Source organism: Narcine bancroftii, chromosome 3 (genome assembly GCF_036971445.1).
Source record: "Narcine bancroftii isolate sNarBan1 chromosome 3, sNarBan1.hap1, whole genome shotgun sequence".
Lineage (NCBI taxonomy): Eukaryota > Metazoa > Chordata > Chondrichthyes > Torpediniformes > Narcinidae > Narcine > Narcine bancroftii.
The window spans coordinates 236,344,661-236,357,951 of NC_091471.1; the positions used below are offsets into that span (position 1 = coordinate 236,344,661).

A 13,291-nucleotide genomic window follows, 5' to 3' on the forward strand; every position below is an offset into this window, starting at 1 on the left:
GTTAATCCATGTATTCTGCATCCACCACACCATTTCTCTCAAGTCCACGAGTCAGAAGTGACGACAGCTTCCCAGGACTGATCAGCACATTCTAGCCTTGACTCGTGACCCCCGAAACCCTTCCACCACTGGCTCATGGAAGACATGGTGCACACCATCTACACAGTGCACAGTGGACCCTCGACCCCAAGGAACACTCCTCCCTCTTCCACCAACAGTGGGTGCAGAGCGGGCCAACACCAACTTCCAGCACTGTCCTGACTGGACAAAATATCTTGGCTTCCCTCACAATGAGTTTGTATCCCAGAGCCTCCCCATTTTGTTCCTGACAGAAAGAGGGCGAAGGTTTGAGTAGGCAGCAACAAGCCCCACCCCTTCAAAGGGGCACGTAGGGATGGGTGATGAATGCTGGTATGTTCCCACCTTCCCAAGGGATGGGACATAAATGGTGGCAAGACTCCAACTTCCAGAGAGATGGGGGAGAAATGCTGGAATGATCCCACTTTCCCGAGGTATGGGGGAATAAATGCTGGCATGTTCCCATCTTCTTGAAGGATGGGGATAAACGCTGGCATGTTCCCACCTTCCTGAGGGATTGGGGATAAATACCGGCACATTCCCACCTTTCCGAGGCGAGTGGGACAGAAAATAAATCCTGGTAATGAGGTTCCATCTGGCATGGGACAGAGAGAGGATTTATCCTGGGAGAGAATGCGCCACATTTTAATTTGACCTGATCCACAGTACAGGATGCCTGGCATTCCCAATGGGAAGGGATGCATAAAATCCCATTCCAGGATATATCCCAAACTGTGTCCCAAGGGAGTGTGAGATCCCTTCCTTTTGAGACCTTGGAAATTACTCCATCCTCCTGTTTTCCATCCGGTTCAGAGTTCTGGTTGAGACGTTGTGGAATGGTGTCAGGGTCTAGTTGCTCTCTGATCCAGAATCTTCCTCCTGGTCCGAGAGGTCAGGAACTGGGAAACGCAGAATGGCGGCAACTCCGGTCAGCTGGCTGAGCTCTGGGGATGGAGGGGGAGAAATGGGGAGAAGTTGGGGAAAAGGGAGGAGAGAGGGTGGGAGAGAGGGAGATATGGGGAATGAGGAGGGGTGAAGCGTGAGAGGAACATAGTGGGTATCCAAGCTGGAACCATGTGAGGAAACACATGTTGGTTCTCCACCACCAACCCTCCCCCACCACCCCTCCACAAAGCCTGAGGTCCTGGGCTTGGGCTGCATGATGGGTCGGCCAGTGATGGCCTGTGGAGCAATTGGGCAGGTGAGGTCCAGGCTGCATTCTGGGCCTAGTCAATATGACTAATCAGGGCAATGACGGTGGATGGGGAAAGGGGCCAGGGTTTGCGGCCGTGTCTCTGTTGAGGGGCTCATAAGGGAGGTGGTGGTTCACCCAAGAGGAAAGGAAAGTGCGAGTCAAATGGAGACGGTGGGAGTTATACTCACGTTCACCAGAAACATGCAAACTGGAGAATATCCTGTGGGGAGAGAGAGAATGAGGGGGAAAGAGAGTGGTGATGGAGAGGAGAGAAAGTGGAGAGAGGAGAGTGTGAGGAGAGGAGAGATAGGAGAGGAGAGAGAGGGAGAGAGAGAGGAGAGGGGAAAAGAGTGGAGTGGAGAGCGAGAGGGGAGAAATAGGAGAGAGGAAGGGGGAAAGAGTTAATTGCACCCACTGTAGAAAACCCCCATCCCACCCGTTCCGAGGACTTTGCCCCACAGTGGATGGTGGGTAGCACCCCTCCCCAAATATTGACTCCTGATCACTGGGATCAGACTGACAGGCATCACAGGAGATGAAATCCTAACCCCCACGCCGGAGATTCCCGACTCTCTGCCTCCCTGCCCTATCCCGCCTTGCCCCTGGGGGAGAGGACGCTCACCTTACGGTCCCTCCATTTTCACGGACGCTGTCCACCAGCTTCACGTAGCGTTGTCTCAGGCCAACATCCTGGCTCCTGTGTCAGGGGAGGAACCAGAGAGACAGGGTGTCAAGGTTTGCGCTGGGAAAGTGGGGTGCACTTCCGAATCTCAGTATCCCACACTGTGAGCACCGTGCACAGTTCCCGTCTCCATACCCCACACTGGGAGCACGGGGCACAGTTCCCGTCTCCATACCCCACACCGGGAGCACCGGGCACAGTTCCCGTCTCCATACCCCATGCCGGGAGCACCGGGCACAGTTCCCGTCTACGTACCCCACACTGGGAGTACCGGGCACAGTTACTGTCTACGTACCCCACACTGGGAGTACCGGGCACAGTTCCCATCTCCATACCCCACACCGGGAGCACCGGGCACTGTTCCCGTCTCCATACCCCACACTGGGAGCACCGTGCAGTTCCCAGTCTCCGTATCCCACACTGGGAGCACCGGGCACAGTTCCCGTCTCCGTACCCCACACCGGGAGCATGGTGCACAGTTCCCATCTCCGTATCCCACACCGGGTTAATCATGTATATTTCCTGGTCTCCGTGTCCCTGGGGAAAGAACCCACATTGAGGAAGTGGATAGTGCGGTATAGGGTCGTGAAATCTCAAGTCCCAGTTTGAAGGTGGATGGCCAGAATTCATCTGTTGCTGAATAGAGTTGAAGGACGATAAGGATCATAAGGATTGTGTAGGGAGAGAGAGGGCGGTTTGCATCAGGACAGGAAGATGGACTAATATCCTTGTGGGAAGGTTTACAAGTGCTGCTCTGTGGTGGGGAGGGTGGTGTTTAAACTAGATTGACGGGGATATGGGAACCAGAGTGCCAGAGCAGTTAGAGGAGTGAAGGAGGGAAACGATGACATGAAGATTGCAGATAATGTTAGAAGTGGTGGAAATGTCCTCAGGTGCATCTATTTCGATGCAAAGAGTATTGTAGGAAAGGCAGATGAGCTGAGAGTGTGGATTGGTACATGGAATTGTGACACGATGGCCATTAGTGAAACTTGGTTACAGGAGGGACAGGACTGGCAGCTCAATGCTCCGGGTTACATTACATCAGACGTGATACAACGATGGAGATGAAAGGGGGAGGAGTGGGATTGGCCATCAGGGAAATATCTCAGCTATGCTCAGGCAGGACGGACCAGAGGGCTCATCTACTGGGCTATATGGATGGAGCTGAGGAACAGGAAAGGTATGATCACACTTATGGGGTTGTATTATAGATCGTGTAATGGTCAATGAGAATTGGAGGGGCAAATCTGTAGAGAGATAGCAGACAGCTGCAGGAAACACAAGGTTGTGATAGTAGGGGATTTTAATTTCCACCTATTGACTGGGACTCCCAGGACTGTAAAATGGCTGGATGGCTTGGAGTTTGTCAAATGTGTTCAGCAAAGTTTTCTAAATCAATATTTAGAGATACCAACTAGAGAGAGTGTAATACTGAATCTCCTATTGGGGAACAAGACAGGACAGGTGACAGAAATATGTGTAGGGGAACATTTTGGGGCCAGTGATCATAAAACCATTAGTTTTGTTAATTATGAAGAAGGATGGGTCTGGACCTCTGGTTGAGATTCTAAATTGGAGAATGGCCAATTTTGAAGAAAATGTGTGGATTGGGATAAGTTGTTTCGGGCCAGGATGTGTGAGGTACACGGAGGACCTTCAAAGATGAAATTTTGAGAGTACAGAGTTTGTCTGTTCCTGTCAGGATTAAAGGCAAAGTTAACAGGAGAGGGGTGAGCGGAGAGACGGTTGAATTGAGAGAGAGGGGGGTGGAGCGAGAGGGAACTGAGAGAGGGGGGCAGAGAGAGGTGGGCGGAGAGGTGGATGGAGAGAGGTGGGCAGAGAGAGGGGCACGGGGGGGTGGAGAGAGAGGGAGGGGAGTGAAGGGAGGGAGCGAGAGATAGGAAGGGGAAAGTGTGGGACAGATCAGATGCTGAGGGCGGGAAGGTGGGGTAGAGAATGCCCTCCCCCGGATCTTGCTGTGCATCCAGGCAATCTCCCCGCTGGAGTACGGGACCCTACACCACTCACCCACCTGAACAGGTTGTCCGAGACAAGGAGAGTCTCCACAGCCAGCGCCTCGTTAGACTGCTCCACTTGCTTCACCCTGCAGACATAGTGCCAGAGGATCAGGCCCTTCAGCCCACCACCTCTGCCAGCCCACTGCCCACCCTGGTACAGTCAAAGATTGTTCCACTGTGAATCAGTTGGGAAGTAAGGGGGGGAGACAAGGGTGGGTGAGGGTGGGGAAGAGAGATGGAAGAGAGAGGGGGAGAGGTGGGAGAAAGAGGGGGAGAGGAGGGGCAAGAGAGGAGGAAAGAGAGGGGAGAGAGGGAGAGAGGTGGGGATCTGGACCAGCTGGAAAAATGGGCTGAAAAATGGCAGATGGAGTTTAATGCAGACAAGTGTGAGGTGCTGCATTTTGGAAGGGCAAACCAAGGTAGAGATACACGGTAAATGGTTGGGCACTGAGGAGTGTGGAGGGGCAGAGAGATCTTGGAATAGATACATTGTTCCCTGAAAGTGGTGTCACAGGTGGACAAGGTTGTGAAGAGAGCTTTTGGCACATTGGACTTCATAAATCAAAGTATTAAGTACAGGAGTTGGGATGTTATGTTAAAGTTCTTTACGACATTGGTGAGGCCAAATTTGGAGCATTGCATGGAGGTTTGGTCACCTAACTACAGGAAAGATATCAATAAAATACAAAAAGTGCAGAGAAGATTTACTAGGATGTTGCCCGGATTCCAGGAACTGAGTTACAGGTTAGGACTTTATTTCCTGGACTGTAGAAGAATGAGGGGAGATTTGATAGAGATATTTAAAATTATGAGGGGGGCAGAGAGAGTAAATGTAGGTCGGCTTTTCCCACTGAGGGTTGGTGAGATACAAACCTGAGGACATGAGTTAAGGGTGAAAGGGGAAAGGTTTAGGGGAACCACACAGGAGTGTGGAACGAGCTGGCAGCTGAGTTGGTGAAATGCTGGCACAATTTTACCATTTAGGAAGAATTTCGACAGGGACATAGATTAGTGAGGTATGGAGGGCTATGGACTGGGTGTAGGTCAGTGGGATTAGGCAAAGATAAAAGTGGTTTGGCACAGTCTAGAGGGGCCAAAGAAGGTTTTTTCTGTACTGTAATTGTTCTATGGGAGAGAGAAGGGGAGGGGGAGGGAGAGGAGCGGGGGAGGGAGAGGAGAGGGAAGGGAGGAGGAGGGGGGAGAGAGAAGTGGTGGTGGAGGGTGGAGAGGTTGAGAGGGGTAGGAGGGGGAAAAGAGGGTAGGGAGGGGAGGAGGAGCAGAAGGAGGGATAGGGAGGGGGAGGGAGGGTAGGAAGAAGGGCGAGAGGAGGAGAAGGAAGGGGCAGGGAGGGGAAGGAAGGGGAGGGAGGGGGTGTGGGTTGAGAGAAAGGAGGAGGGGTAAGAGGGGTGGGGGAGATGGGAGTTGGAAGAGAAGGGAGATAGGAATGAGAAAGAGGGGGAGATGAAGAGATAGGAGAGGGGAGATGGGGAGAGAGGAGAGGGGGAGAGGATGGGGCTGAGGGGGAGATGGGGAGAAAGGAAAGGGGATAAGGGTTGAGGGGGAGATGGGATAGGGGTTGAGAGTGAGAGAGAGGGATAGGGGGTGAGAGGGAAGTAGGGTGGGTGGGGAGAGGGGAGACAGGGGAAAGTGGAGAGTAGACTAGTGGGGGATATTCTCCCCAGTAACGTATACCTTCCCATCTCCATCCGACCATCTTGCACCACCCCCTCTCCACCTGCACACCACCCCTCTCCAGAGAGCCCGAGACCATCCCTCCTCATCCCACTTTCACTTCCCTCCTTCAACCTCCCTTCACCATTCCCCAACAGCCCCCATCCCTACCCATCCTACCCATAGACGGCACGGTCAGGTTCCTGTTTGAGCATCTTGTAGAAGTCGTCGAGAGCCTTAACTTCCCCTGCTGCCTAGGTGAGGGGAGAGAGTGGGGGAAGAGAGAGGGAGAGAGAAGCGGGACAGAGGGATAGATGTGGGGGGGGGGGGGAGAGGGCAGGGAGAGAGGGAGATGATTAGAGAGTTTCTCTGCAGCAAGGTCAGAGTTAATGTGGTGACAGAGGCAGGAGGGGTGTAGGGGACTAGAAGGGTTACAGAGACAGAGAGTGGTGTTGGAAACAGGAGGGGGTTCAAGATACGGGGAGGGGTGTGGAGACCAAAGGAGGTCACAGAGACAGGGAGGAGTGTAGGGGACCAGAGGGGTTTACAGAGACAGGGAGGGGAGTAGGAGACTGGAGGGGGTTACAGAGACAGGGGGGGTGGAAGTAGGGGTCTGGAGGAGGTTACAGAGAAGGGAGGGGTGTCGGGAACTGGAGGGGGTACAGAGACAGGGAGGGGGTGGAAGTAGGGGTCTGGAGGAGGTTAAAAGAAGGGAGGGGTGTCGGGAACTGGAGGGGGGGGTTACAGAGACAGGGAGGGGTGAAGGGGACCACAGGGGGTTACAGAGACTGGGAGGGGTGTAGGGGACTGGAGGGGGTTACAGAAGTAGGTAGGATGTCAGAGACTAGATGGGGTTACAGAAGCAGGGAGGGGTGTTGGGACTGGAGGGGATTACAGAGACAGGGAAGGGTGTCGGGGACTGGAGGGGGTTATAGAAGCAGGGAGGGGTGTCTGTGACTAGAGGGGGTTACAGAGACAGGGAGGGGTGAAGGGGACCAGAGGGGAATACAGAGACAGGAAGGGTGTCGGGGACTGGAGGGGGTTACAGAAGCAGGGAGGGGTGCCAGGGACTAGAGGGGGGTTACAGAAGCAGGGAGGGGTGTTGGGGAGGGGGTTATAGAAGCAGGGAGAGGTGTCGGGGACTGGAGGGGGTTACAGAAGCAGGGAGGGGTGAAGGGGACCAGAGTGGGTTTCAGAGGCAGGAAAGGATGTAAGGGACTGGAGGGGGTTATCTAAGTGGGGAAATGGTTATAGTTGGGTAGGTGGTGACCCCTGCACTCACCTTTGTGTTTGAAAGCCGCGCCGTCACACTGGGGTCACAGAGCACCTCTGCAAGAAAGGCCCCAAGGAGGGGTGGAACTTAGTATCCAGCAAACACGACTCCCCCCTCCCTCTGACCCCCACTCCCTCTCCCGACCCCAGAACTCGGTTTGCCCCTGGTTGATCACCATCACAAAGACCACCGTGGTGTTGCTGGACCCCTGAATCCATGCCCCATGGTCTGTGCATCCTTTGTGGGGATGGGGTTTTGGGGATGATTGCATTTAATCGACCCCTCCTCATGCTTCCAATCCCCTGCTCATGTACCCTAGCCCCTCCCATAAGCTCCTCAAGGCTCCACTCCCTCCCCAAGGAACCCACCCCCTCCCCAAGGACCCCACCCCCTCCCCTCAGACCCAAACCCACAGACCCCGTCACTTCCCAATGGACCCCATCCCTCCTGTCCCCTCCCCACGGAATAAAACCCATGGACCCCACCCTTTCCTGTTCCCTCCCCACAGACTCCATTGCCTTCTTTCCTCCCCACAAATCCCACCCCCTCACATCCCCTCCCCACAGACCTCAAACCCTCCCATCCCCTCCCCACAGACCTCACCTCCCGCCCCCTCTCCATGCACCCCTCCACCTCTTGTCTTCTCCACCCCCCCCGGTGGCACCTCCCCACGGACTTCACCCCCTTTCCACAGACCCCACCCTTTCCTTTCCCCTCCCCACAGATCTCACCCACCTTCCATCCCCCCCCATGGACCCCACCCCCTCCAGTTCCCTCCCCATATCCTCAACCCCACTCTACCCCGTCCATCTCCCATAGACCCCACCACCTCTCCACAAATCCCACCCCTTTCCATCCCTTCCCCAAGAACCACCCCCCTCCCCCACATGAACCCCATCCCCTTCCGTCCCACCTCTACGGACCCCACTCTCCCCCGCCTATCTCCCACAGACCCCACTACCTCCTGAAACCTCCCCATCGGATCTCCTCCCCATGGACTCACCCTGCCTAACTCTCCAGAGGAGGGGTACTCTCCGTTGGAACCTCACCTTTGAGTGCGTACTTGTGCCCGAGGAGGAATGAACCTGAAGGAACTTGGAGCGGTTGTCCAGCAGCAGCCGGATGTCGGCCTTCACTGCCCTCTCGAACATGTAGGTGCAGAAGTGTTCCTTCACGAAGCCGGGGCTGGCGACCAGTACACACTTCACCACTGTGGGCGACATGGAGACAGGTCAGGGGGGGAGACGGGGAATTGGCTGGGGGAGACAGTTGGAGACAGGGAAAGGGGGGAGGAGGGTGGGTGGAGATGGGGAGACAGGATGGGGATGAGATGGGAAGGGGGAGACAGGGAGGGGCAAGATGGGGAGGGTGTAGATGGGGAAGGATGTAGATGGGGAAGGGGGTCAGGAAGGGAGATAGGAAGAGTGGGAGACGGATGGGGGAGATAGGGGGCAGGGTAGAGGGGGAGATCAGGGAGGGCGCAGAGGGAGAGGGAAGTGGAGGGGGAAGCAAATGGGAGAAGTGGAGGGAGGGGGAGTGGAGTGAGGGGGTTATGGAGAGAGGGGGGAATGGGGAGTGGAGAGCAGTGAGAAGTGAAGAGAGGGGGGAGTGTGGAGAGGGATGAGTGGGCATTGGAGGAGTAGGGAAAGGGGTGAGTGGGGAGGGGTGAGTGGGGAGTGGAGTGAGGGGGAGTGGAGAGAGGGCGGAGTGGAGAGGGGGGAATGGAGAGGGTGAGTGAAGAGGGGAAGTGGAGAGAGTGGAGAGTGGGGGAGTGGAGTGAGGGGGTTGTGGAGAGAGGGAGAGTGAAGAGGGGGGAACAGAGAGAGTGGAAGAGTGGAGTGGGTGGAGGGGGAGTGGACAGCGGAGCAAGTGGGAGTGGGAAGAGGGATGAGTGGAGAGTGGGGGAGCGGAGCAAGGGGGGAGTGGAGAGAATGGGTTGTGAAGAGAGGGCAGGGTGGAGGGGGGGAGTGGAGAGGGGAGAGTGGAGAGGGGAGAGTGGAGAGGGGGAGAGTGGAGAGGGGAAGTGGAGAGGGGGAAGTGGAGAGGGGAAGTGGAGAGGGGGAAGTGGAGAGGGGGAAGTGGAGAGGGGGAAGTGGGAGGGGGAAGTGGAGAGGGGGAAGTGGAGAGGGGGAAGTGGAGAGGGGGGAAGTGGAGAGGGGGAAGTGGAGAGGGGGAAGTGGAGAGGGGGAGTGGAGAGGGGGAGTGGAGAGGGGGATGGAGAGGGGGGAGTGGAGAGGGGGGAGTGGAGAGGGGGGAGTGGAGAGGGGGGAGTGGAGAGGGGGAGTGGAGAGGGGGGAGTGGAGAGGGGGAGTGGAGAGGGGGAGTGGAGAGGGGGAGTGGAGAGGGGGAGTGGAGAGGGGGAGTGGAGAGGGGGAGTGGAGAGGGGGAGTGGAGAGGGGGAGTGGAGAGGGGGAGTGGAGAGGGGGAGTGGAGAGGGGGAGTGGAGAGGGGGAGTGGAGAGAGAGGGGGAGTGGAGAGGGGGAGTGGAGAGGGGGAGTGGAGAGGGGGAGTGGAGAGGGGAGTGGAGAGGGGGAGTTGGAGAGGGGGAGTGGAGAGGGGGAGTGGAGAGGGGGAGTGGAGAGGGGAGTGGAGAGGGGGAGTGGAGAGGGGAGTGGAGAGGGGGGAGTGGAGAGGGGGAGTGGAGGGGGAGTGGAGAGGGGGAGTGGAGAGGGGAGTGGAGAGGGGGAGTGGAGAGGGGGAGTGGAGAGGGGGGAGTGGAGAGGGGGAGTGGAGAGGGGGGAGTGCAGAGGGGGGAGTGGAGAGGGGGGAGTGGAGAGGGGGGAGTGGAGAGGGGGGGGAGTGGAGAGGGGGGGGAGTGGAGGAGGGGGGGGAGTGGAGAGGGGGGGGAGTGGAGAGGGGGGAGTGGAGAGGGGGAGTGGAGAGGGGGGAGTGGAGAGGGGGAGTGGAGAGGGGGAGTGGAGAGGGGGGAGTGGAGAGGGGGAGTGGAGAGGGGGGAGTGGAGAGGGGGGAGTGGAGAGGGGGGAGTGGAGAGGGGGGAGTGGGCGAGGTGGGGTGGTGTGGGGGGAGTGGAGAGGGGGGGAGTGGAGAGGGGGGAGTGGAGAGGGGGGAGTGGAGAGGGGGGAGTGGAGAGGGGGGAGTGGAGAGGGGGGAGTGGAGAGGGGGGAGTGAGGAGGGGGGAGTGGAGAGGGGGGTAGTGGAGAGGGGGGAGTGGAGAGGGTGGGGTGGAGAGGGGGGAGTGGAGAGGGGGGGTGGAGAGGTGGGGAGTGAGTTGGGGGGAGTGGTGAGGGGGGAGTGGAGAGGGGGGAGTGGAGAGGGGGGAGTGGAGAGAGGGGGGAGTGGAGAGGGGGGAGTGGAGAGGGGGGAGTGGGGGGGGGAGTGGAGAGGGGGGAGTGGAGAGGGGGGAGTGTGAGGGGGGAGTGGAGAGGGGGGAGTGGTGGGGGGTGGGGAGAGGGGGGAGTGGAGTGGGGGGTGTGGAGTGGGGGGAGTGGAGAGGGGGGAGTGGATGGGGGGGAGTGGAGAGGGGGGAGTGGAGAGGGGGGAGTGGAGAGGGGGGAGTGGAGAGGGGGAGTGGAGGGGGGGTGGTGAGGGGGAGTGGGGGGGAGTGGGGGGGGGTGAGGGGGGAGTGGAGAGGGGGAGTGGAGAGGGGGGAGTGGGAGGGGGGGAGTGGAGAGGGGGGAGTGTGAGGGGGGAGTGGAGAGGGGGAGTGGAGAGGGGGGAGTGGAGAGGGGGGAGTGGAGAGGGGGGTGTGGAGAGGGGGGAGTGGAGAGGGGGGAGTGGAGAGGGGGGTGTGGGAGGGGGGAGTGGAGAGGGGGAGTGGAGAGGGGGGAGTGGAGAGGGGGGAGTGGAGAGGGGGGGAGTGGAGAGGGGGAGTGGGAGGGGGAGTGGAGAGGGGGGAGTGGAGAGGGGGGAGTGGGGAGAGGGGAGTGGGGAGAGGGGGGTGTGGGAGAGGGGGGCATGGGGAGGGGGGAATGGGGAGAGGGGGAATGTGTGAGAGGGGGAATGGGGAGAGGGGGAATGGGAGAGGGGGACTGGGGAGAGGGGGAATGGGGAGAGGGGGAATGGGTAGAGGTGGGAATGGGGAGAGGGGGAATGGGGAGAGGGGGAAATGGGGAGAGGGGGAATGGGGAGAGGGGGAATGGGGAGGAGGGGGAATGGGGAGAGGGGGAATGGGGAGAGGGGGAATGGGGAGAGGGGGAATGGGGAGAGGGGGGGAATGGGGAGAGGGGGAATGGGGAGAGGGGGGAATGGGGAGAGGGGGGGGAATGGGGAGAGGGGGAATGGGGAGAGGGGGGAATGGGGAGAGGGGGAATGGGGTGAGAGGGGGAATGGGGAGAGGGGGAATGGGGGAGAGGGGGAATGGGGGGAGAGGGGGAATGGGGAGAGGGGGGATGGGGAGAGGGGGAATGGGGAGAGGGGGAATGGGAGAGGGGGAATGGGGAGAGGGGGAATGGGGAGAGGGGGAATGGGGAGAGGGGGAATGGGGAGAGGGGGAATGGGGAGAGGGGGAATGGGGAGAGGGGGAATGGGGAGAGGGGGGAATGGGGAGAGGGGGAATGGGGAGAGGGGGAATGGGGAGAGGGGGAAATGGGGAGAGGGGGAATGGGGAGAGGGGGAATGGGGAGAGGGGGAATGGGAGAGGGGGAATGGGGAGAGGGGGAATGGGGAGAGGGGGAATGGGGAGAGGGGGAATGGGGGAGAGGGGGAATGGGGAGAGGGGGAATGGGAGAGGGGGAATGGGGAGAGGGGGAATGGGGAGAGGGGGAATGGGGAGAGGGGGAATGGGGAGAGGGGGAATGGGGAGAGGGGGAATGGGGAGAGGGGGAATGGGAGAGGGGGAATGGGGAGAGGGGGAATGGGGAGAGGGGGAATGGGGAGAGGGGGAATGGGGGAGAGGGGGAATGGGGAGGGGAATGAGAGGGGGAATGGGGAGAGGGGGAATGGGAGAGGGGGAATGGGGAGAGGGGGAATGGGGAGAGGGGAATGGGGAGAGGGGGAATGGGGAGAGGGGGCATGGGGAGAGGGGGAATGGGGAGAGGGGGAATGGGGAGAGGGGGGAATGGGGAGAGGGGGGAATGGGGAGTAGAATGAGGGAGCGGAGCAAGGGAGTTATGGAGAGAGGGGGAACGAAAAGAGTGGGAGTGGCGGAGCGGAGATAGGAAATCTACCGTCAAAGTTGAGATGTCTAAGGATCCCCTGCATCACCGACTCATAGAATCGTTCCAGAGCCTGAAACATCCAGAACCTTCCATCATGCACAGTCACCTTGCCTGCACCCCCAGTTTTCTTCCCCTAAGCCCCGGCCTCCCTTCCCTCCAGCTCCACAGATCCCATCTCACCCCAGTTTTTGCTTGCACCCACCTCCTGTGTCCATCCATCCTGGTTCCCCTGCTTCCCAAATCCCTCCCCTGGTTAGACCCTCCCCAACCCAGTTCCTTTCCCTGGTTATCCCCCACCCAGTTCTTCCCTAATCCCCTGAGCCCTGCCTGGTACCCCTACCCCTTCCACCCATTTCCCCCTCATCTCCCTCATCCCCACCCTGTACCTTTATCCCTCCTCCCCCATTTCCTCTTCCCCGGTTGCCCCCTACCTCCAGTTACCCCTCTACCCCCAGTTTCCCTACCCCCGGTTGCTCCTATTCTCAGTTCCCTTCCTCCTGATTGCCCCTTTACCCTCAGTTACCTTCCTTCCCCATAGTTGCCTACTACCCCCACCCCCCATTCCCCTGCTCCTCCCCTCGTCTCCCTCCTCCCCAATTTCCCCTTCCCCTGGTCGCCCTTATAATTCCCAGCACCTCATTCCTCTCTCCTCACCTTGTCGTGCTGGGCACAGCTCTCTCTGCGCTTGCGGGGGATGCTGGTCTCAAACTTGGCCCGGAGAACTGTCATGCTGGGCCGCACCAGGCAGATGTGGGCCAAGCCCTCCTGCATCACCCACTGCTGCCACATCAGCATCGTGGGTTGGATCGCAGGGCCTGCTCTGCAGCAAATGGGAGAAGAGAATGTTGGCATGGGGGGAAGGAATGGGTGGGGCAGAGAGGGGGTGGGAAGGGGAGTGGAGTGAGAGAGCGGGAGAGGAGAGAGAGGGGAGAGAAGGAGGAGTGAGGGGGAAAGAGAGAGGATAGAAGGGGAAAGGGGAGAGAGAAAGGGGAGGGGGAGAGAGGGCGTGGGAGAGGGAGGTGGAGAAAGAGTGGGGAGGGAGGGGGTGTGGGAGAGAGGGAGCGGGAAGGAGAGAGGAGGCCAGAAGCAGTGGGATACATCTGAGATTAGGTAGAAATCACAGATAAGGTTTGGGGCCGGCAGCTCAGGGGCTGGATGGGTGAAGGGAGACAGTCCCCCCCTGCATCTGGCAGACGAGAGAAGACTGGAAGGGGGAAGAGGACAGAGTGATATATGGTGTATACTTGGGCTTCA

General features: G+C 58.9%; 1 protein-coding gene across 1 annotated transcript in view; it reads right to left on the reverse strand.

The window, feature by feature from the left end:
* Positions 1 to 695: 695 nt before the first annotated feature.
* Positions 696 to 13,291, reverse strand: part of pelo (pelota mRNA surveillance and ribosome rescue factor) — a 39,216-nt gene continuing 26,620 nt past the window's right edge. The window contains 11 exon segments of the mRNA XM_069927121.1: positions 696 to 1,022; positions 1,462 to 1,493; positions 1,896 to 1,970; positions 3,991 to 4,062; positions 5,828 to 5,901; positions 6,930 to 6,976; positions 7,970 to 7,993; positions 7,996 to 8,130; positions 12,047 to 12,107; positions 12,692 to 12,811; positions 12,813 to 12,852. Coding sequence (XP_069783222.1) covers positions 928 to 1,022; positions 1,462 to 1,493; positions 1,896 to 1,970; positions 3,991 to 4,062; positions 5,828 to 5,901; positions 6,930 to 6,976; positions 7,970 to 7,993; positions 7,996 to 8,130; positions 12,047 to 12,107; positions 12,692 to 12,811; positions 12,813 to 12,852 — 775 coding nt within the window. The 3' untranslated portion in view covers positions 696 to 927.